Here is a 23,726-nt window from a genome sequence, read left to right as displayed (position 1 = left end):
AAATTATCTCTTTGCCTTGATATTTTCCCTTTGCAGAGAATAGACTACTGGTTCTCGGAAAATTTCCCTCCCAGACAACTTGCACTATCAGAACATGGAGTCATCTTTTAAGAATTGACTCACTGCGTGGACTAGGAACTTGCTTTGTCCACTCCACAGGTCAACCTGGTATTGCAGTAGCTCCAGGAACAGTGCACTCGCTAGGAGAAAATACTCAGGTGTCTAAAGTCAGCTTGATTTGTTGGGGGGATGGGTATCACCTGAGACTGTGCGGGCAGGATGTTCTCCCTTAGAGTGTCTGGGTGGGTGGCTTGTACCCGGCTTTCCTGAGACTTAGGTGTGTACATACATGCACCAGGATCTTCTTACACACTACAAGCATGAATAGAAGAACATTCATGCTGGCGTGTCTGGCTGGCTTAGTCAGTACAAGAGTCAGTGACTCTTGATCTCAGGGTTGTGAGTTCAAGCCCCACACTGGGTGTAGAGATTACTAAAAAGATAAATAAACTTAAGAAGTATAATTATGCCAAAAAAAATGGACTCCCTGCTAGAAAAACAAACCTATATTCTCTGTGTGGGGGCTGTGGGTGTGTTTTTAACTTATCTATTTGTTACAAAATGTTTTGCCCAACATCGAGTTCACAAAATGTAACCAATTTCCACAAATACGTACAACAATTTAATTTCAGCACAACATTCTAAGACCAAGTAGATTTTTGAAAGTATTTCTGCTCTTCTGCATTAACCACAGGTGGGTAGATGACGCTACCAATGGTGATGGTAATAAATATAACGTATCAAGTGTTTACTACAAGCTAAACACTACATGAATTGGCCCTCACCTTTAACACTGCTTTGCAAGGTTAATAATATCCCCATTTCAAAGATAAGGAAACCAAGGCTCAGGAAAATTATGTCATTTGGCTGAAACCTTACAAATATTACAGTGTCTGAGTCTAGAATAGAACTGGATCTGCTAGTCTCTGTAGCCTGTGCTCATCTCCAACCCATCCAACATTTCTAAAACAGACCATTTCTAAATTAGGGTCCAGGACAAGGGCCTGCAACCTTTAAAAATACTAGTCCTCGAATCTTCTGACCCCTGTCCTTCTGCAATTCTTGGGAGGGGGAGCAGAGGAGAGGTAGAAGATGGCAAGTTGACAGGCTATACTCTCATACACTATAGAAAGCAGCTATGAATGACAGTAGCCATGTGACGTGCTTTGCATGTCAAAAAATCAGCAGCAAAATGCAGTATATGCTCTGTAGAACAATGGCTTCCAGTCCAGAAATTTCTTGTGCAACCAGAAACAACAAAGGAAGATTTTTTTTTTCTGATAGAAATGTCCCAGTACTCGTGGGTTTTTTTGTTTGTTTGTTTGTTTTGTTTTTTGTGGGCAAAACTATATCTGTGGCCAGATCTTAGAGTGCTTGCAGTGAAGATGCCACCTATCAGAGGGACTGAATGATACCTCCAGCTTTAAAACACAGGAAATCTAATAGAGCTATTAAATGCCATTGAGCTAAGTGCACCTCACTGTTCACACCACTTGATGGAGAAGAAACCTAGCTCAGAGAGGCCAAGCACCTTGCCTGAAGTCATGCAGCCAATTGGCAGTGGGATTGGGATTCAAACATGGGTCTTTGACTTCAAAACCTATGCTTGTGACCAGTACACCAGGAGGTGGAGGTTTTGTGATGGCTTTGCACACCTGGCTGAGAGTTTTCAACGTGGACCTTGAAATTCCATGGTGCTTTCTGAGGCCTCACAGGCAATGGAATGCAGTGGTGCTCATAACTTTACCATTGCAATGACTCTTGGGCAACAAGACAGGCCCCATCCAGGAGAAAGCACATGGAGGCTCCAGGTCACTGACTTTCTGGAAAGCCACATTCTGTAGGGACAAGTATCAGCTCCCACCTAGGGACACTTCAACCATTTGAATGGAAACCATTTGCCCTCAGCCTAATGGCCTTTTCCACCAAGCCATGTTTTTATTATCCCATGCCAGAGAATGCTCCCCTAATCTGCTGCTATCTGTACCCTGTTAAATAATCATCATTTTTCCTCCCCAAGGCCAGTTTCATTTTGGAAGAAATGCCAGTTGATGCTTTGGGAATGTCAGAATTTTCACAAATCTTAGATCACTGCTCTGATGAGCCATCCATCTTACAGCCACTAAACCCCTTAGTATGGACATGCATGTCAGAAGTTTTATCCTGGGTCCTTGGCTCTAACTGGCTTCACTCAATCTGGTGGCAGCTGTCTCTCCACTCGGGAGGCGTAGCACCCCCGCAGTAGGGAATGGAAACACAAGTGATCAGCTGCCCCATTCTCTTGGCACCAGCCCCATAATGAGAGCACCTTCTTGAGCAACTTCCCTGAGGACACAGTGGCAGGTATTAACCTTCTGTCCTATGATGTTCTTTTCACAGGGATTGACTATCTGCACCCGGACCTGGCTTCGAACTATGTAAGTACACATCGACCTGGGTGGGTGCGTGCACACACAGATTAGAAACATATGTGCTCATGCACATGCACATGCACTAGACCTGCCCATCTTGTTGGAGGCACAGCTGAGGCCAGGAGCAAAGGGACGAGGCCTGGGGCCTGGCAGCATGGAATGGTGGTGGCTTTGTGAGGAGACAACAAAGAGACTTGAGGTCTGAAAGAAAAGAGCTAAGATAAAAGGGAGAGGTGAAGAAGAGAGAGCCTTGGCAGGGTTTTAATATCAACTCTAGCTGAGGATATTGAATTATAGGGTGGAAATGAGCCATTTGGGTTCTTGTTGGATAAAACTAATGGCAAAAAGCCAAAAAGAGGGGCAACTCACATCACAATCATAGCTTTACTAAAGCAAGGACGTCATCTTTTTTTGTTTTGTTTTTGTGCTTATGAACACCCCACACTGACTTTCCCTTGCAACGCTGAGTGCACCATATGGTATCCCTTTACAAATAAAACATATTAACAGAGAATCATGATAAACACTGTTGTGCTAGATCCACAGGCTCTAACTTTTTCCATAGAAAATCATACACTGCTTTCTTGATGAAACCTGCAAACCCTCTCAACATGAGTGATCACTTTATGTTCACTCCAGGGAGTAGATTAGCCAAGTACTGCTGTGTTTGAACCAAGCTATACTTGTCCCATAATCTCCAGATCTGAGTGATTTTTTAAATATTACTTTAGTTAACTTAGGAGTCTCATATTAGGGAGAATACAGATTTAGAGGAAAGATTATTAACAAGCAGAAGTGTTGTCAGTTCAACATTCTGGGTCATTCATCCTGAAAGGTTTGCAAGTGTGCATTGGGAAGAGAGAACAGAGATTTTTCCTTCTGTTTATTGCACGAAGCATCAGGCAACAAAGTACCAATCCACTGCTATTTATTTCATGGGTCTTATAATTCTAGTAGAGTATACGTTGGACTAAGCATCTTTTGAATAATAACAATAAAGTTAAATGAATCATTGGCACAGTCCAGCCAATATATCCCCAGAAGGAAATGACAGAAGTTAAACCAAAGGTTTATTCTCAGAAATGAGAATCTACCTCTATAGAGAAGATAAAAAGAAACTGCCCTGTGAGCGGTAGGTTCTGCCTCAGTGCCCATCTGCCAGGTCTGAGGAAGCAGATCCCTCCTTGTCTCTGAGACCTTCTACCCCCCACTGCAGGCACCATGGAGCTGTAGGCCTGGCTGGCCCTTTGCTTCCTTACAGGGACTGCCCCATGCAGGGCCTCAACCACCTCCTCCAATGACCTCCCTTTCTCTGCCTCCCCGGTAACTACAAGGCCCTAGAGTTCTCAGAAAGGGAGATTGAGAAATCTGTGAGTTGCATTTTTTCCAAGGCTCTGACGCTCAGAGGCCTTTCCTTAGGAGGAAATGGCAAGGGATAATAGCCTGCAGGCCAGTAGGTTCATCCTCATTGGGCTGCTCCCTGAACAGAGGCATTTATATTCTTTCACAAGCTATACAGGGTTCCTACCATCTACAGGACCCCAGCGCCTCACAGAACAGAACAATAGAGAACTCTTTTCACTTTCACAAACCAGTGTTACAACATCTTACAGCCTGTAGGATTTCAAGGTTGGGGTGGCCGTCAGATGGGCTGGAAGCTGACAGTGGATGGCCTCCCTCCAGCCGGTCCAGCCCCCACGCAGGACACTTCCATGTCAGGTGAACGTGATAATCACTACACTATGGAAACATCCCAAGGCTACTTACACCTTACACCAGGAGTCAGCTGGGCATCCTTCCCTTCACCCTGCCCAGCCCATGTGCTTCTGTGACAGGCTGCCCCCAATGCCAGTTATCAGAATAAAAAGAGATAGTAATTCCAGTGGGAAAATAATCCTCTGGGGCTCTGATAAACTGCAGGTAAAAGTTAGTCAAGAGCGTGATTCATCTGTCAAAAACTCTGATTGGAAAATGAAGCATCCAAACTGGGAGGTGCCAGCTCTCCTCAAAACTGCAATATCAGAATATACCTGAACAACTCTATGGCTTCTATGAGAGTTGTGTTCTTTTTACTTTTTTGTTTCTTTCTTAAAAAGTTTTTTCTAATTAAAAAATAAATACATGTTCTCTGTAGAAAATTTGGATAGCACAAAATACATTCAAAACCAGCCATAGCACTATTCCTAATATTTTAGTGTATTTCGGACTTTTACTTCTATGAGTGTATTTTTTAATAAAATTGGGTTCTGTTACATTTACAGCATCCCCTCCTCCATTTGATATGTCATAAACATTTTTATATTACTAAATACTCTTTAAAACATGATTATAAGGGCATGTTTTATTATAAGGGCATATAAGATAATTTCATTGTCTCATGCTGTAATTTATTTAAACATTCCAATCCTTAATTGTTGGATAACTAGGTTGCTTTCAATGGGCATCTCATTCAAAGGTGGAGAATGACAAGATGGTGACAAGGATGATAGAGGGACTCCATGATCTGCTAAGGAGAGATGAAAAAACTGAGGGGAAAAAAAGATAACTAAGAGGCACATGAAATATGTTTTCAAATATTTCAAATCCTCCATGAGGAATGAGACATTCAACTTGTTCAATATTTTCTTTTCTTTTTTTTTTTCAATATTTTCTCCCACAAAAACCCTCACCCATAAGTGACAACTGCAGGAAGAAGAGTATAGTTCAGTTAAAGGAAGAATTTTTTAATCATTGAGGCTAATAAATTAAAGGAGTTAGCTCTCCTAAGAAATAATGAGTTCTCCATATCTAAAAATGGGTCAAGGGGAGGGTTGATGACCATTTGGCAGGGATGTTGAGGAGGTAACACTGTCTCCTCTAAACTTAAACTAGAGGTCACCTAAGAATTGAATAGGAAATGTGAGTTCTGTACAGAACAGCTTCCATCCAGAGAAAGGTCAGAGTTTTCCACATTTATCAAACACTTGGAACCTTACCAAAAAGTTATATATAATTACATATGGCTGTGAAATGTTTCCAGGTCATTGGTACAGATGAGAAAATAACATCCATATATCTCCTTCTTAATTATTCAGCAGAGAACCTGAACCTGAACGGGTTGGGTCCAGTTAGTGTCTCTCTTATCCTGTGTAGAGTTGAGAGTGACAACTTTGAAGCTACTAACCAAATTTATCTTCCATATTTTTAATTAAAAATGTTAGGCCATAATTAACAGAATGAGAATGGCAAGGGGAGTAGAGCCACCCAGGAGAGCAATGAAATCAGTGGACAGTGACAAGCTCAAAAATTGTTTGAGCAAAGGATTAACAGGCAGTGTCACACCTTGTTAGGTGACTTAATGGCATGGATGTGATGAGCTTGCCTAGTGCCCTTCTCATGAAATGTGCTTTGGGGAGGTCTGTGTTTGGGTTACTTCAGAAGCAAACCCTGAGACAAGGGTCAGAGTGCAAGTAGTTTATTTGGGAGGTGATTCTAGGAAGCAAGGTTAGACTGGGGAATGGGACACAGAAGGGAAGGCAGCCAATTAACAGAACATTATCAAAGTTACCATCGGGAGCGGCTCGAATTCAGTCCTGCTGGGGAATCCAGGAGATGATGTAGAACATGTGTGCCAGAGTTTTCCCACCTGGAATGGGCTACCCACAGAAGCTGGGGTATTTGTATATCAACTCCTATCAGTCATTGGTGGAAGGTTGGTCCTAGAGAATGTGGATGTGAACATTCCAAGCACCTCCTACCTTCTACAGTATCAGAGAAAGTCCTTAGCAAAGAGATGCTGGTACAGGCAATTGGATGGTGTTCACCAGGAAACCCATGGGTGACAGGCCAAAGGTATATAGGCCTGGTACTTGCAACATTCACCACAGGAGGATGACTTTTAACTTACTAAAGGTTACAATAAACAGAAATGTACTGTGTTGAGAAAATTCCTTCTCACTACTGATTATTTTCAATAAGAAGTGAAAAATCTTATCAGAGGTTCTTGGACAGCTATAACAAAAATGTCATGATAATCAAACCAGGCAAAACATTTCCCAAAGCAGAATTATTTTCAAAGCTTCTCTATCCCCTATATTAAAAGAAGGGTACCTGGGTGGTTCAGTCAGTTAAGCATCTGACTCTTGATTTCAGCTCAGGGCATGATCTCAGGGTTGTAAGATTGAGCCCCATGTTGAGCTCCATGCTGGGCATCAAGCCTGCTTAAGATTCTCTCTCCATGGGATCCCTGGGTGGCGCAGTGGTTTAGCGCCTGCCTTTGGCCCAGGGCGCGATCCTGGAGACCCGGGATCGAATCCCACGTCGGGCTCCCGGTGCATGGAGCCTGCTTCTCCCTCTGCCTGTGTCTCTGCCTCTCTCTCTCTCTCTCTGTGACTATCATAAATAAATAAAAATTAAAAAAAAAAAAAAAGATTCTCTCTCCACCTCTCCCTCTACCCCTCTCCACCCCTGCTTGTGCTCTCTCTCTCTCTCTAAAAAAGAGAGAGAGAGAGAAGAATCTAGGAGTATGCTGGTATTCTAATACTCTTTCTATTTAAACTGAGAATTAACATCCTTTGAAAGCTGCAAATCAATATATCAGTGTAAATCCTTAGTGTTCATTTAATTCAACAAATCTACATTGAATCTGTTGATTGTTGGGAGCAAAGAATAATAACACCACTTTTATTATTACTCTATTGTTCTCTGATTGAATCTAGTCTAAGGGATCCAGTCTCACTGCTCACTATTCCAAATGATTAAAATCCTCCTTTCCCCATCCCAACAGTAATAACATGAAACAAGCATTGGCCAAGAAACAATTTTAGACCAAGTCAAAACCAGAGTTCCTTTACCCCATTCTGCCTGTGTAAACAGTCTGGATATAAGCTCTAACTCCATTGAATTTCTGTGTATTGGGCCTGCTATATGCAAGCCCCAGAGGAAGAGGGAAATCAGACATGGGTGTTTTCCAGAGAATCCTGGCTCTGTGAGGACACAGATGTGGGAGTTATCTAACAGGTGAGGGGCAGGCAGGCAGGGATTGTTCATCACTTAACTGTGCGACCCCCGTGTGGTGAGAACCACAGGCCTGTGCTCACAGTACTGGTCCAGGCCTAGGGGTTCCTCCAGGTCTATAGAACAGAGGAGGACTCCTTCAAGAATGTGTGACGTGTGACTGAGGTGGCAGATTTCAGAGGAGCAGCAGGGGGAGTGGAGCTGAGCATCTCCTGCTTTGCTCCAAAGCCTGCTCTGCTGGAGCTACAGAGGCGAAGAAATGGCTAGTGGTTCTTTAAAATCCAAGAAGAGTCTTCTCACCATATGTTGGGGTTTTCTCAGAGGCAGACCTGAGACAAAGATTTAAAGGCAAGTAGTTGATTTGAGAGAAGATCCCAGGAAGTACTACCAGCCAGAGAGAAGAGAAATGACACTAGAAGGGAAAGCAGCCAGGAAAGGATTTATTAGGAAGCCAATTACCACTGAAGGCAATGGGAGTTTAATCTCACTGTAGAACTCTGGGAAACAGTATAGACAGAGTCCTCTCAGAGTTATCACTGATGCTTCTCAATCAGTGGTTGAGGGCTGACCCCAGAAGCAGGTGCAAGGTGGGGAGCTCAGGGGGTTAACCCCCTGGTTCTTCTGGCCTGCCCACCATACATGCAGAATAAGGTCAGGGGACAGAGAGACTTCAGACACAGAGTGGCAAGTGTGAGCAGTGGGAAATTGCCCAACATGCAAGGATAGGGTTGCATGACAACGGTGGAAACTGAGTCAAACCTGAGTGACTCCTGGCTCCTTGATTCATAGTTCTGCAGCCTTAGACCAACCCATTAAACCCCCTTGAACTTTGATCTTCTCATTTATGAAATGGGCAAAAAAGTATCAGGTTTGTTATGAGGTGTCATTGGGATAACTTATGCACCAGGTAGATAATAGATGTTCAGCAGATATTCATTTCCTTCTCAAGAGAGTTGAGATGACAACTCTGCATGATGACACCTTGTCCCACTGGAGGACAAGCAGGGGAGTGCCTTAAAGAGCCAGTGTAATGGCTCAGTGCACTCCACGGTCAGCTCAGTTATCAAAAGGGAGAAAAGGGCACCTCTTCCAGATGAAGTATAAGGTCATGAGGGAAAGCAGAAGTCAAAAAGTGGAGGCTACTGGAGTAAATCTAAAAGATTTCTCTGAAAGATAAAATTGGTTTTATTTTAAAAAATGAAAGATTTATGTGAAAAAGAGCATCCAAGTAAACAGAAGATACAGGGGAAAGAAGACCCATTGCTCCTGACCAGGGATATAATTAAGAAGGATGGCCCTAAGAAGCAGAATTTCTGATCCACATCCAGCATCTCTGTCACAGATCTTTGAACTAAAAGGATACTTGTGGGTATTCAGAGGGGAGGATGGATCCCAAGGTAAGTGAAGGGATTATAAAATAATAATCTTTCCAAATGAGGATTTCTCTAGGCCAGAAAAAAGATACCTCCTGTTTAAGTGATCACAAGGTGGGGCATGGGCATCTGCTCTGCTGGCCCAGAGGAAGGGCCGTATCTTGCCCTAGGGCCTCCATCTTTCAGCTGGGAAAAACTGGAGCACCCTCTGAGCAGCCTCTAGACCCTGTGCTGAAAATCGTTGCAGATTCACATGCTCTTGCTGGCATTTTCCATGGATTCTTGACTGCAGCAAATGTGAAAGAATGCATCGACCAACGACTCTTCCTTCCCTATACCAATGGCTTCTCCCCGGGGCTTTGCAGAAACTTTCTCTATGGGAGAAGTATATTTCCCACCCCTTGACTTTGGGCTGGGGCTTGTGACTTGTTTAAAGAAATAAAATAATACAGAGGTGCTGTGCCTGGTCATAGATGAGGGCTTGTGAGGCCTTGTGCGTTCCCGTGTGCCCTCCTATGCCTCTGCCATCACCATTAGAAGATAGAAGAGCATGCCCAGGCTAGCCGGCTGGCCCCAGGAGGTGGCGGAGTGCTGGCAGAACCTGAAGCACAGCCCTTCGAGCCAATCTGTAGAACTGCAATAAGAAACAGAGCCACATTTCTGAGCCACACCCCCAATATCAGCCAGAAGACAGCCAACCCCAGAAGCAGCTGAGCCCCACAGGAAGCAGAGCCATCCAGCTGAGCCCAGCCTAGATCATCAAACTTCCAGCCAAACTGCAGACTCGTAAGTGATATAAAGGCTTGTTATTTCCACTGCTGACACCTTATGTTGTTTTTATGCAGAAGCTGTTACAGTCACCCATGCTAGAATCCCTCCTTGGTCTTCCTGCCATGATTGATTTCCATCCCAACCTAAGGTGTTTTTCTTTGAAAACTTACCCAGGTTCTGATGATTAATCTTGTCATTCATTTTGGCACTTGACTCATTCACTCATTTGACAATGCTGTTCCCCTATAATGCGTGACTACATCACAACAAGATCACCAGCTCTTTGTAGGAAAGTGTGCACTTTTTAATTTTGTGTCCCCCTTAACATTTAGCATGATGGTTAACAGACATTTAATAAATCTTTGTTCAGTTGTGTTGGGACTGAATTTATCATTCTTTTGCAAATGAAATCAGGAGCTAAATCATATGATCGATGATCCTCTATCGGTGATGAAGGGAAAGTCTAGCATGCAGAGGCTTCTAACTCTCAGCTCTCAACCAACTCATAGGTGGATACCTTCATTCCATTCACCATAATATATCCCTGGTGAGGGAACTAGAGGGCCATGTAACTAACTGAGGTCCACATGGCTGAAGACCTAGAAAGAACATGCTTCTCGGTGTGCATAATTCTTAATGTCTAGAGCTGGTCAGGTGCAGCAGTTAAGCACCCATATGGGAAAGGGCAAATTATACTCTTTGGTTCAGTTAAAAATTGGAAACATGATATATTTATGCTCCAGGATTATTTCACCAAAGTTCTTATAAAAGGAAAAAGCCTACCTCTCAGGACCTGCAGTTTTCCATTCTTTTAATGGGTTCTTGACAGGTGACTGTCCCTGAAGAAGGACCTCTGGAGCACTCTGAAGGGCTGCCAGCTCTGAGCCCAAAGGAAGTGCCTTTGAGCTTGGCAGCCATGTATACACCAGGACTCCAGGTGGCAGGTGGCCGCCATGATGAAAGGACGCCTGCTGGACATGGGCCCAGTCCTAAGTCCTGAATGACTAGATGTTATGAAATACTGAGCACATACAAGGCTCCAAGCTTTTAGACTGATTAATATTTAAGTAATCACATTAATATTGTATTGAAAATTGAAGTTTAAGCAACTGTTATGTCTTATTGAAAGGAGGAGTTGGCTTCTTTTGATGTACTTGTTAATGCTGGCCAGGTCATAATAAGTACTTTATCAACAGGAGGGCAGACTGATTATTGAGAATAAGAACTTTTTCTTAATAATTTGGACAAATCATCAGTCAAATGACTATCATCTGACTCGAGCCATGTCCTAGAGGTATCTGTTCATTTTTACAGGAATACACTTTCATATATAAAAATGGAAGAAAATAAAATCTGGTTTAACTGAAATGAAACTGTTTGTTTGGACCTAGGTATATAACTATGGCCAAAAGCAAAAAAATATTAATTGATTTTTCCATGTTGGTCAGTTGACTAGTTTTTGTTCCATTGAACTGGTTCAACATTTAAGAGACTTGGACTAAGTTTCTACCATGTGCAAGATGCTGTACTAGGAGCCTGAATTATAAAATGTGAAAAATCTGCTCCCTACCCCCAGGGATTTCAGAGTTCAATGAGGAAGGGACACTTGTAAGTATATAATTAAATCATAATGTGCTCAGCACCATCTTGGAAATAAAAACACTGCCCAGTATGGGAACACAGCAGAAAGAACAAGAAAGTTGGCCCTAAAAGTTAGAGAAGGAAAGATATTTAAATGCATTTTTTAAATGTTCTCTTGGGTTGATACATAATATGAGTTCATCTAGAAGCTTGTTCTATATGATATTGAACAAAGGGTGATTGGATTGTAATTGGTTTTTCTTCTGGAGATTTGCTTCCACCGAAAAGCCCAGACTAAAAGCAGCCCACAAAGCCATTTTTTAACATTAAATTCTGTAAAGGCCTTTGACATAGTCTCATCTCTCTAAATTTAAATGGCTTAAGGACTAAAATAATATCTTTCGATTTTTTATTCATGAGAAAATCATCTGAAGGTCTGATTTCTCAAAGAGATCATTAATAGAGATTTTCCTATAAACAAATGACTGAATTGTGGATGGATGGATGGATGGATGGATGGATGGATGGATGCCAATGAGACTATTAGGATTTTATTCTGCTTATCACCAAGCATACCTATTCAGAAAAGTACAGCAATATTTACATGACATGACAAGCCACAAGGAAATCATCTGTGGAAATGTAAAAAATACTTTCTCCACTGCTTTTGTTTCTTTCTTACTCTCCTCCTCATTATCAGATACACTCATCGAATTCTCAAGATATGAAACATTTCACTAGGTTTGCAACTCTGGTTTTTTAAATCAGAGAATCAAAAACCCTTAGGTGACCTCCACCATATTTAAAGTAGACCTTACAAATAATTAACTTGCCAATATCTCCTTACCGCAGCTGTCATGAAAAATGTTGTACCTACTAAGATGACATCAATGCTACTCTCTCCCTTTCTTCATGGGCCTATTTCCCAACTCTACTTCCTTAAAGCCACAGTCCTAGATACCCGAGTGAGCCTGCTCAGATCATTGAATCCACACACCCCATCCAGAAGGAAAGAGTAGGTGGCCATCTACTTGTTGCCATGCCACAGAGCTTAAAGTGGGTGTGCCTACTGGAGGCTGGTCTACATGTGGTCATTCATTGCCAGGGCAAATGTGCATCTGATGGAGATAAAAGGCTGACCCATTATCTAGTCCCAGTTTCCTGAAGTGGCAACAAAGATTGAGAAACAATGCCCAGGGCTCAAGGAAGAAGAATTTGACTCTGGGCTATGGATTTTTCTAATGTATAATAAACTTATGTAGTTGTATTCAAGAATCGTGAGGACCACATGTTGATTTCAACTAGATCCCATTCTTCCTTTTAAAATCTCTTAATTATTCTTCCTTAAAGCCAAAGTCTTTTTGTGGTAGGCAGAATTCTAAAATGGCCCAACATACTCACCCCCTGGCATAAACACCTTGTATAATCCCCTCCCTTGAGTGTGAGCAGGACCTGTGAATATGATGGGATATCACTCCCATGAGTAGGTTGCATTATATGGCAAAGTTAAAGGGATTATTGATGTGTTATTAAGGTTCCCAATCAGTTGACTTTAAGTTAATTAAAAGGGAAGTTTTCCTGGGTATCTTACCTAATCAGATGAACCCCTTAAATAGAGGATATATACATCAGAGAAGGAAGAAGTAAGAGTAATTTTAATCAATAGAGACTTTCAGTTGTTGGCTTTGAAGAACCAAACTGCCGTCTTGTGCAGAAAGCATATATCAGGGAATGGTGGGCCACCCTTAGAAGCTAAGACCTGCAGTGTTACAAACACAGGGAACTGAATTCTGCCAACAACCAAGGAATTGAAAGAGGATCCTAAGCCTCAGATAAGATCACACACACCCCCACTCCCCCCCACCACCCCCTGCTAACAACTTAAGCAAGGTAAGCTTGTGAGCAAAGGACCCAGTTAACCCTCAGAAACTTTGAGGTAATAAACTTGTGTTATTTTAAGCCACTAAGTTTGTGGTAATTTGCTATACAGCAATAGAAAACTAATATAGCTTTCTTGATTATAGTTGAGATTTGAGCATGAACTGAATGACTTGCTTTTCCTGAGTTTATAAAAACAGATCTTCAGGTTTTACATTTGTTAATATGGTTGCTTTTAGCTCAAAATAACTCTGTCATAAATTATAATTCTGCTGCAACCAGAATTTCAGTATGAGAGTCAAGAGCTTTTGAACCAGACCCCTTGAGTTCTAATCCCACCCCAAGTACCTACTAGCTTTGTGACCCTAGTCAACTTACTCTCTCTTTGCCTTATCTGTAAAGTGGGTTAATAGTAATATTTATTGATGAGTATTGTACTTATCAATACTTTATTGGTGGTTGTGATAAGTCAATTAAGCAGCATACATAAGACCCTTAGAATGGCTCCCAACATATAGGACACCCTGTGTAAGAGGTATAAGTTGCAATTTAAACAACTTACCTAAAAAAAAATAAATAAATAAACAACTTACCTGAGGTCACACAGCTAGAACTTAGCAGAAGACCACAGAGCTGAGACGGTGAGACATCAAAGTCCATGCTCTTAACTCCTCCTCCCCCACTGCCATATGGACAAATAACAAGTTCATGAAGACCATTTTGAAAATGAAATTCAAAGAACCATTTAGTGTGTTATTCTAATTTTTCATGTTTTCCTTCCACTTTCCTGTTGTTATAAAATATGCCAGAAGTGGCAAGTTTATGCCACAATATCCCAGAAGTTCATGAAGAACAGTTTTCTTTTGTTTTGCTTTTTACTCCAATGCTAAATCAGATCCCGGGTATCACGGAATGCAAAGTACTTACCCTATTGCCTGCTTGAGAATTACATTTTAGCCCTGAAGGTCACCTTAGCAATATATTCTGGTTAGACATAGCTACATGGACCTATGGAAAGGTCCATGGCATTTGTGTTTCTTCACTGTTACCAAAGTAAAATACATATGTGTGTATATGTCTGTATGCATACGTGCACACACACCAGAGAGAGATGGAGAGTTTTGATAAAAGAGTTTGGACTGACTATTATTATTACTAATCACCTTAGGTTGGATCCCCTGAAAGCAACTGAGAAAGTGATTTTATTGGGTGTGCATTCTCAAAAGAAGAGGAAAGTGGGATACAGGACAAGGCAAAAGTCTAGCCTCAGCCTGATTCCCGGGGAACTCTGGAGCATAAATTGCATCACAGAGTAGATCTGTCCTTGAGGAAGAGAACCAGAGAACCAGAGAACTGTGTCAGTCAGTCACTAACTTCTGGTGGTCCCTGGGGCCTGTGTAACTTTACGGGCTTGGTGACTCTCATTTATCCATCCAGAGAAGGGGACCATAGCGATTTTTTAGCAGCCAGCACTCCCAGAGCAGGAGCGTGGGTGCCCTGGCCCAGTGAAGGGAGTCACTACCCAGGCACTGCATCTCCATGCCTCACTACTGTCCATGTCCTCAATGCTTAGCACATAGCATGAGACAAAACAGGTGATTGATACATGACTATCTGATGGATGAATGAATGACACCAAAAAAAAGATTTGACCTCAAAGATTAAAGAAAAGGTCTCCATCTAAACCAAGAGTGGCAGGCGGTGGGGCAGGGTAAGTCATGATGACAGAAGGCTGTGTGGTCAGCAGAATAACGGCCCCCCAAAATAGCCATGCCTTCATCCCTGCAATCTGTGACTATGTTATGTTACATGGCAAAAGGGACTTCGCAGATGAGCTTAAGGTTAACTTAAAATAGAAAGATTTTCCAGGTGGACCAAAAGTCATCATGTGTTCTTGTAAGTAAAAAGAAAGGTGAGAGTATGGAAAGAGGGCAGAGGAGATTCAAAGTGTGACAAGAACTTATCCTATCACTGCTAGATCAGAAAATGGAGGAAGGGAGACCCAAACCAAGGAACTGGGTGGCCTGGAAGCTGGGAGTGGCGTTCAGCTCACAGCCACCAAGGAATCAGGGACCTTGGTCCCATTGGAAACTGAATCCTGCCAACCACTTGAATACCAAGGAACAAACTCCTTCCTAAAGCCTCTTGAAAGAAACTACCCTGCTGACACCCGTATCTTAGCCTAGTGATCAGACTGCTGACCACAAAACCATAGCAAACAGTAATATGTTTGTGTTGTTTACGTTTTTGTGACTTGTTACATCAGCAATAGAAAACTAAACAGGTCATCTTCATTGAAAATGGTGTTTTCCCTCTACCTGGAGGAAAACGGAACACACAAACTTCACAGGCGGTGAGGGTAGGACATCACCCCCTGGCAGTGACCCCAGTTCTGCAGACTCGGTAGGGACCCAAGTAAATCAAGTCTGAGGCCAGCAAAGTCCTAAATGAGGCCAAAACTGCTCCACATGGAAGTCCAGTGAATCAAAGTCCTTCAGTCCTGAGGAATTCATCAGTCCTTCTTGAAATAGACCCACAGCACCCATACCATCTCCACTTCTCCAGCACATGTTTTCTCAAAGTTGATACTGCCTTCACTTTAGGTTGATTTGAAGGCATTTACCAGTTTTTAATCTCTTTTCAATGCCTCCAAGTTAACATGGTTGAAGCAAATGGGAAAAGAATGGTCTGTCCTGGGTACATGGAAAGGGGGCTTCGCTATAACAATTCTAAGGATTTGACAGGTGTTCTCATCCAGTCCCTAATTCACTACACAGGAGGAGACTGAGGCTGAGGAGGAATGTGACTGGTCAGAAGTCACATAGCAGGTTAGAGAAAAACCAGTCCTGGCACTAAAATCTCCAACATTCCCCAGCCCTGAGGCATGGCTGTACCTGCTCCCCTCTAGGGGCGGGTTCACATCGCGGTGTGAAACCACATATCAGAATGTTCCCATATGCCCAGGCAAAACCTAGTCTAGGCAGAGAACCAGCTGTGGGTCCCTCTGTGGGAGATTCAAATTCCTTGGCCCCTCTGAGCATAATCTTCCCCTGCCAAGTCCTCCCAACCCACCCTCTGCCTCCTACTCCCCCCCACCATTCAACCACCAAAGAGATCCTCTGGATCAGGTGACATCTGGCCTGCTCTGACTCCTTTGTGCCATTTTTGGGTGCCCCCATCCTGACTGTGGTCTATTTTTGTCTCCAAGTGCCAGCATCTTCAGCTGCTCTCTGTGCAGGATTGACCCAGGGCTACTGGAGCCTGCTTTGCCCCACATGCATGGAGACCTGATATGTCTGGGAATTGACACTCCCTCTTGGCACCATTGAATCTGTGACTGTCTGTGGGGGCATGAAAACCTGGGCTCGGGCTGGAAAAACATTGAGGTGCATCTCACCCCTGCCCCACACAAGACTTCCCTGAAATCCCATCTTGGCCTGGCTTCCTCCTCTGTTCTATCCTACTTCTCTCCTTCACTGGTTTCTCCTGGGAACACATCTTCCATGAATTACTTCAGTAAATCCCATAAGCCTCCATTCCATCTCTGAGTCTGCTCTGGGAATCCTGACCTCCTTACATCTGAGCAATCTGGAACTTAGGAAAAGCCAAATTTTTCATCCTACATGGCCAAGGTGGAGAGAATCTCTGACATAGAGATAAGATTAGTTTCTCAACCATGGTAACCCTGCTGGCTCCCAACCTAAGGGAAATTATTTTTCACAAAGAAAGAACCCTTAATTATCAACGGATAATTAAAACCTGAAGCCAAGTGCAGGAAGCCAGGGCTTGGCTCTGAGCAATGTTCCTCCTCATCATCCCCAAGATGATGGTGAGGTCTGTACTTTTAATGTCGTGCAAACACAACCTCTTCACAATGCGTGCTCTGCTAGGCGGAAGAAGAATAAGATGTATTACAGTGTGTGGGAGATGTTTTCATTAAGCTATGGAAATAGAAGGCTTGTGTTTTATAGCTCAAACGTTGCCAATTCTTAAAATAAGAGGTTTAGTGTAAATCTAAGCTATTCAGGGAGCATGAGTCCAGGAACTCCCACTGAGTGGCTATGAGCAAAAATGCATTGTACTCCTTAGTTTCCCCATCTGTAAAACAGATGATTGTCTTCCCTGCTTGAGAATCAAGGGAGTATAATAATTGTCCATATTACTGATTTAAACAACAGGTCTTTGCTCATCTATCAAAAAATATAAATTAAACTTCCCAGAATGCTAAAAAACCATTGATGCTTCTCTGGTACTGCTCTTCTCTTCTCCACCAAGCCCCACAAACAGACGCAAACATATCCTCTGCTAAAAGTGTAGAGAATGTTCCAGAAGACTTACTGGGAAGGAGCCAGTTTCTATGTGGGTGCCAGCATGGTGCCCAGGCAGACACTGAGTCATTTGATACAACCAGTACCTCGCTGGGATTTTTCCCAGGCACCTCGCAAATGAAGAATATATTCTTTGTGAATAAGACATAGCCCAGGTTCATTAACACCTCAACTAATCACTCACAAGCAATCACAATCATCCTATCCTACATGACAGTTTGGTTTGTGACTTTCCATTTGCTGCTTGACTGGGCTTCATTCATAAATCTACCTCCCCTCACAGAGAGTTGATTGTTGTCAACAGAGTATAAGATCCATCTTTTCTCTCCCACCTCATGTCCTTGCCATGGCTCTAATATTTCGATCCCTTCTATTTAGTCCCTTTTGTGTCCCTTTTTGTCAGCATCTTCAAATGACAACGATACTGATACCAAGCATTTGTTGAGTATATACTATGTACCTCTCAAAGATAGGAAACCAAAGATCAGAGAGGTTAGTAATCCTCCTTAGCTCACACAGCTAGTGAAGAGTGAAATGTGAAGTTCACCATTTGTCACGCTGATTTCATTGAACTAGGCCCCCTCCAGTTTCCCACAAATGAGCTCCTAGCAAATGAGCTGTGTTCTCATTATCAATATTAACCTCCATGCACCATATTTACAAATCCCTCCAAAGGAAAACAAACCTGCCCTGGAAACAATGCTTATAATTATAATCATAGATACTACTTGTTCTTCACAGGGATTGCTTAAAATAGCAATTTAAATGCAAATGAAGCTTATCATCCAAATTAGACTCATTCCACTGTGTTGAAATTAATATAGAAAATAATATCAAGGACTAAATTATGGGTAATTAATATTGACACAAGGAAAAAATATTCGCACTTCAATATTTTGGGGAGGAGAAGTCTTGTCTGTTGTGTGCTATGAGTACTGGAAGTAGTAACTAGAACACAGTAGCCCCAGTGCCTGGTATGGCTGACCTGCAGGATAACAGGACAGAAATATGGAGGGAACACAAATGGCAATGATACATCTTAGGACCAAGAAAGCTACTCTTTGGTTCTAAAGAAAGTACACTATCCTGGTATCTAAGGGACTACATGTTACTGAAGAATAAATTATTTCACAAATACTAAAGAGCTGTATGGAGAGCCTGAAAAATTAAAATCTCTTAAACGTGAAAACAAAGAGAGCCTATGTCTCCTCTATAATCTCACTTGAAGGTTGGCAATCCATGATGCACAGGCCAGCCACTTCTTTTTGTAAAGTTTTATTGGAACCCAGCCACACTCATTTGTTGACTTGAGGTCCATGGCTCTCTTCACAGTACGGTGATGGAGCAGAGTAGTTACAACAGAGACCATCAATCCTGTGAAAGCCTAAAATGTTTGCTATTGACTCTTTAAGAAAAAGTCTGCTGAAACCCCCTGATCTAACCAGCTGTGTATCAAGACATAGGAAAATGAGTTTGTTAGAAACAGGAGTTCAGAGAGTTACAATGTGGGTCCAGTCACTGCTGGACCACTTTCCAGTACTGCTCCATCTGGCAAGCTGCTAAATGTCCAAGGAACTAGCATCCTCATTTGTAAGCTGAGAAAATTGGGTTCTTGCCAGTTGTAACTCTAAAATCTTATGAAACTCTTCTCTTTCCAATAAAATCACTGATTAAGAAACAAAAGCTAAATTGGTTTTATAAGCAAGTGAAATTGTCAAGTACTTGCTTTTGAGAATGACAGACATGAAGTCAAAGTTATGTTCCTCTTCCACACATGCTGTTCTCTATATTAATCACTGTGAGTGAGTGATTTCAAAGAGTTTAGCATTTGCTACTGTCTTGGATTCTCTCCCAGAAGCCAACCGTGAGGTGTTGATTCACAGATACATAGTTTTAATCACATATTCCTATCTGTAAAAAAAATTTTGAGCATCCTCTCCAAATATATTCATCATTATTTATTCACACACTGTATGTATGTCCTACTACACCAATGCACTATGTACATTATAAAGCTACTCAGGGAAGAAACTTTTAAAGGGTAAGATAAAAATAAATATTTAAAACATCATAATACACACCCATATCCATAGCAACATTAGTCACAATAGCCAAAAGTTGAGAGTAACCCAAGTGTTTCTGGACAACTGAATGGATAAACAAAATATCGAATGGAATATCACTCAGCCTGAAAAAGGAAGGAAATTCTGTTTCATGCTATAACATGGATGAACCTAGAGGACATCATGCTAAATGAGAGAGCTGGTTACAAAAAAAACAAATACAGAGTGATTCCATTTGAGTGAGGTACCTAGAGTCATCAAGTTCATAAAGACAGGAAGTAGAGTGGTGGCTGCCAGGAGCTTGTGGCTGCGATAGGGAATGAGGAATTACCATTTAATAAGTATAGCATTTCAGTTTTGCAAGATGAAAAAGTTCTGGAGATTGGTTTTGGAAATTTGCTTAGCAATGCAAATATATTTAACATTGCCAAACTATAAAGATATAAATTTCATGTTATGCTTTTTTCATCACAATTAAAAATAAATACATAATTTTTAAAAAGATTTTATTTATTTGTTTGAAGCAAAGAGAGAGAGAACACAAGCAGGGGGAGAAGTAGACAGAGGGAGAGGGAGAAGGAGAAGCAGGCTCCCCACTGAGCAGACAGCCAATGTGGGGCTGGATCCCAGGACCCTGGGATCATGACCTGAGCCAAAAGCAGATGCTTAACTGACTGAGCCACCCAGACGCCCTAATAAACATTTTTTTTAATTGATCTTTTTAAAAAAGTAAGATATCAGAGTGCCTGGATGGCTCAGTCAGTTAGACATCTGCCTTAGGCTTGGGTCCTGGGATCAAACCTCTAGTAAGGCTCCTTGTTCTCAAGGAAACTGTTTCTCCCTCTCCCACCTGCTTGTGCTCTCTCTCACTATCTCTCTCAAAAAAAAGCAAATAAAATGTTTTAAAAATAGTAAATCAATAAATAAATAAAGGAAGTTATCGTATATTATCCCCACACCCTATGTCCATCCTCTGGGATGGACACGCCCACTTTGGAGAGCTTTGCACTAAATAACCAATGTGTAAACCTGTCCACAGCACAATCAGTAAAAGATTCTGAATAAAAAATCTGTTTGCCAAGATAAAACAGTATAATAGAAATGGCACTAAGGAAGACCATGTAAACATGTGGACTCTGGGTTCCTTCCCACCTCTGCTATTTAGTTACTATGATCTGAGCCAAGTTCATCAACCTCTCTGGGCTTACATTCCTCAAATGTAAAAAAAAATGTTTTCAAAAAAAAAAAAAAAGAAACATGTTTTCATTTATTCATTCAAAAACTATTTATTGACTGCTAATACTATATGAGGAGCTATGGTATATTAATTACCTAATGGTAATTACCTATGGTATATTAGTTATCTATATAATATTTGCTGCATAACAAATTATCCTCAAAACTTGGGACACATAAAACAATAGTTTTTTATCTCGCACAGTATCCATGGGTCAGGAGGTCAGGAGCAACTTGGCTGAATGGTTCTGGTTCGGGGTCTCTCTTGAGGTTGTAGTTAAGATACCAGCTGGGGCCACATCATCTGAAGGCTTGACTAGGGCGAGGGTACCAGTTTCCAAGATGGATCACATGGGAATGGCTGCTGGCAGGATGCCTCAGTTCCTCTCCCTATGTGGGTCTTCACGAACTGTTTGAGTATCCTCATGGCATGGCAACTGACTACCCTTGAAGCAAGTGATCTGAGAGGGAACGAGATGGAAGCTACAATATCTCTCATGGTAAAGCCTCAGAAGCCACCTACTAAAAGCCAAGAGGATTTTGCAATATCCTCTTTGTCCTATGGATCAGCCTTCTTCATTGTGGGAGACTGTGTGCAAGATCAAGAATACCAATGGGCAAGAATCACTGGAGGCCATCTTAGATACATTGATGCGTAAAGTGAACATAGTGCTTACCTTCAAGGACCTTATTACCTAGAGGGGAAGACTAACTCCAAATAAATAATTACAGAAAGAATTATTTATTTGTAACTGTGGTGCCTTGCTACAATGGAAGAGTACTGAGTCCTATAAATGTGTTTAATATGAGGAACTTGACTTAGTCTGCTGTGTGAAGGAAGTCTTCCCTGGAGAAGAGAACATTTATGTTGATGCCTTATGGATGAAGAAGAGTTAGCCATAGTTAGTAATCTGGTGGTTATCTGGCACCAGAAGAGATAACTTGTGCAAAGGCCCTGAGGCAGGAATATACTCAGCCCTTTCAAGAATCTAAAGAAAGTTTGTGTGCCTGTTGGGGGAAAGGGAGGAACATATCAATCCAGGGAAAAAATGACCTGAGATGACACTAGACAAGGGGAAAGAGATCTGACTGTGTGGACTTAATGAACCATAAGGTTTGCAACTTCATCGTGGAAGCAAAAGGAAATCTTTTTCTTCTGGGCAGCGATGGGGTATGGAAAGAGATGCCTGGATACGGTATTTTTCAAAGATCTGTTTGCTCTGGAGATGAATTGTGGGTAGGCAAGAATGGAAGCCGGGAAACCATATGGGGATAGTTTTCTAGGAGAAAGATTACTTGCAAAAGGGCTGTCATGTTTTTTTTAAAAAAAGAAAGAGCAAGAGAAAATGTAAAGTGCCCCAAATTTAGGAGACATTCACTAAATATTACTTCTCTCTTCCTCTTAAAACAAACAAACAACTCCGGAGCACTTAAAATAAGGTGATATCTGCAAAACCAATATCTCTAAAGAGAGTAGGCAAAATATTGTCAAATACTGCTAGCCTCATTAAGCACCTCGTAAGCTCAGGCTCTACGGTCCAGAGGAGCCTTGTCTTGGGAAACAGATGAGGATTTAGCAGGGATCTTAATGTCTTGCTCTGCCATCAGCAGGAACCCGGACCAGCCCACAGAGAGCTCTGAATAGCATTTATGATGCTTAATCAGAAAGCATGCAGCGTTGATCTGGAAATTAATTGGATGCTCGGGTTTTTCACACATCATGGAGAGTTAGACATCACAAAGAACTGATAGGAATATATTTAGTAACAGTATCACTGATGTTCAGTCCCAAGCAGAGACCCGTGTCTACTTCGGGGCTCATTATATCCTGAGTGACAATGGGTACTCAGCGAATCTCTTTTGATTATGATGATTAACCACATTGCTCGGTGTCTTTAATAGCTAGTGAGGAATTGGACAAGAGCTGGGGTTTTCTAAATATGACCCACTGTGCAATTCTTTATTTAATCATTTTTACTTGATAGACTCACTGTTTTCACTTAATAGATTGTTTGTAAAGGTAACTGTGTGTTAATACCATAATGGAGACTCTTACAAGTAAGACAATCATTAAGAATAGACCCAGTCCACCCCTAAAACTCCTAGTGCAAAGCCCGTGGTGGGTACAGCATGCTCTGAGAAATGCCAGACTGGAGGGTGCTTGTAGCAGAGGAGCTCAAAATGAATACCCAGGTCATCAGCAGTCCTCACAGCTGTGTGTCCCTGAGACACACAGCCACTGATATAGCCAAAGAATGCAGGAGGATGAGAGGCAGATTTCTCAGGTGAACAAGTATCTACCTCATGAAGTAAAGAAGTAAAACACATGGAAAGAATGGGGAAATATGCGAAGGCCTAGAGACATCTTAGACTTTGCAGCTCTAAAGACTACCAGCTTAAAAAAAAACAAAAACAAAAACAAAAAACAAACAAACAAAAAACAGGAAGAAAAGATGCGTCTCCTAGGACAGGGCCCAGGACTCATTTATCTGGTGGGTCCAAATCTGGGGAGGGGCAGGGAGTAAACTCAGGAAAGGCTCAGTCCTATGTTTACTGCTGCTGAAAGTTTCCTTCATTCTTTGCTCTACAGGAAAATACCTACAGAGGTACCCAAAGGTAGGTATTTGTAGGAGACGAAACCCACCCACGACTTTATACATTGCTCAAGGGAATGTCAAATGGGGCGATCCCTTTGAAAAAAGGGTTTGGCAGTCGCTTACAAAGTGAAACACCTTTGTTTCACTTACCTTACAACTGGCAATCCCACCCCTAAGTATTTATCAAAGAGAAATGAAAGCATGTGTTCATAAAAAGACATATACACCAATGTTCACAGCAGCTTTATTCATATTAGCAAAAATTGGAAATAATCCAAATTCCCAAAAAGTGAATGGTTAAATAAAAGTGGGGTGTGTCATAGAATGGAATACCATTCCCCAACCAAAGGAACAAACTGCCGACGTATGCGACAAAATAGGCAGATCCTAAAACCACTATGTTAGCTGAAGAAGGCAGGGGACATGGAGAAGT

General features: G+C 41.9%; 1 protein-coding gene across 1 annotated transcript in view; it reads left to right on the top strand.

Annotated features, from left to right (window-relative positions):
• Positions 1–23,726, top strand: part of PCSK2 (proprotein convertase subtilisin/kexin type 2) — a 258,591-nt gene that overhangs the window by 135,773 nt on the left and 99,092 nt on the right. Inside the window, exon 5 of the mRNA XM_038571554.1 lies at positions 2,440–2,477. Coding sequence (XP_038427482.1) covers positions 2,440–2,477 — 38 coding nt within the window. The remainder of the gene's footprint in view (positions 1–2,439; positions 2,478–23,726) is intronic.

The sequence above is a fragment of the Canis lupus genome, chromosome 24 (assembly GCF_011100685.1).
Source record: "Canis lupus familiaris isolate Mischka breed German Shepherd chromosome 24, alternate assembly UU_Cfam_GSD_1.0, whole genome shotgun sequence".
Taxonomy (NCBI): Eukaryota; Metazoa; Chordata; class Mammalia; order Carnivora; family Canidae; genus Canis; species Canis lupus.
This window is presented reverse-complemented; position numbering and strand designations above follow the sequence as displayed.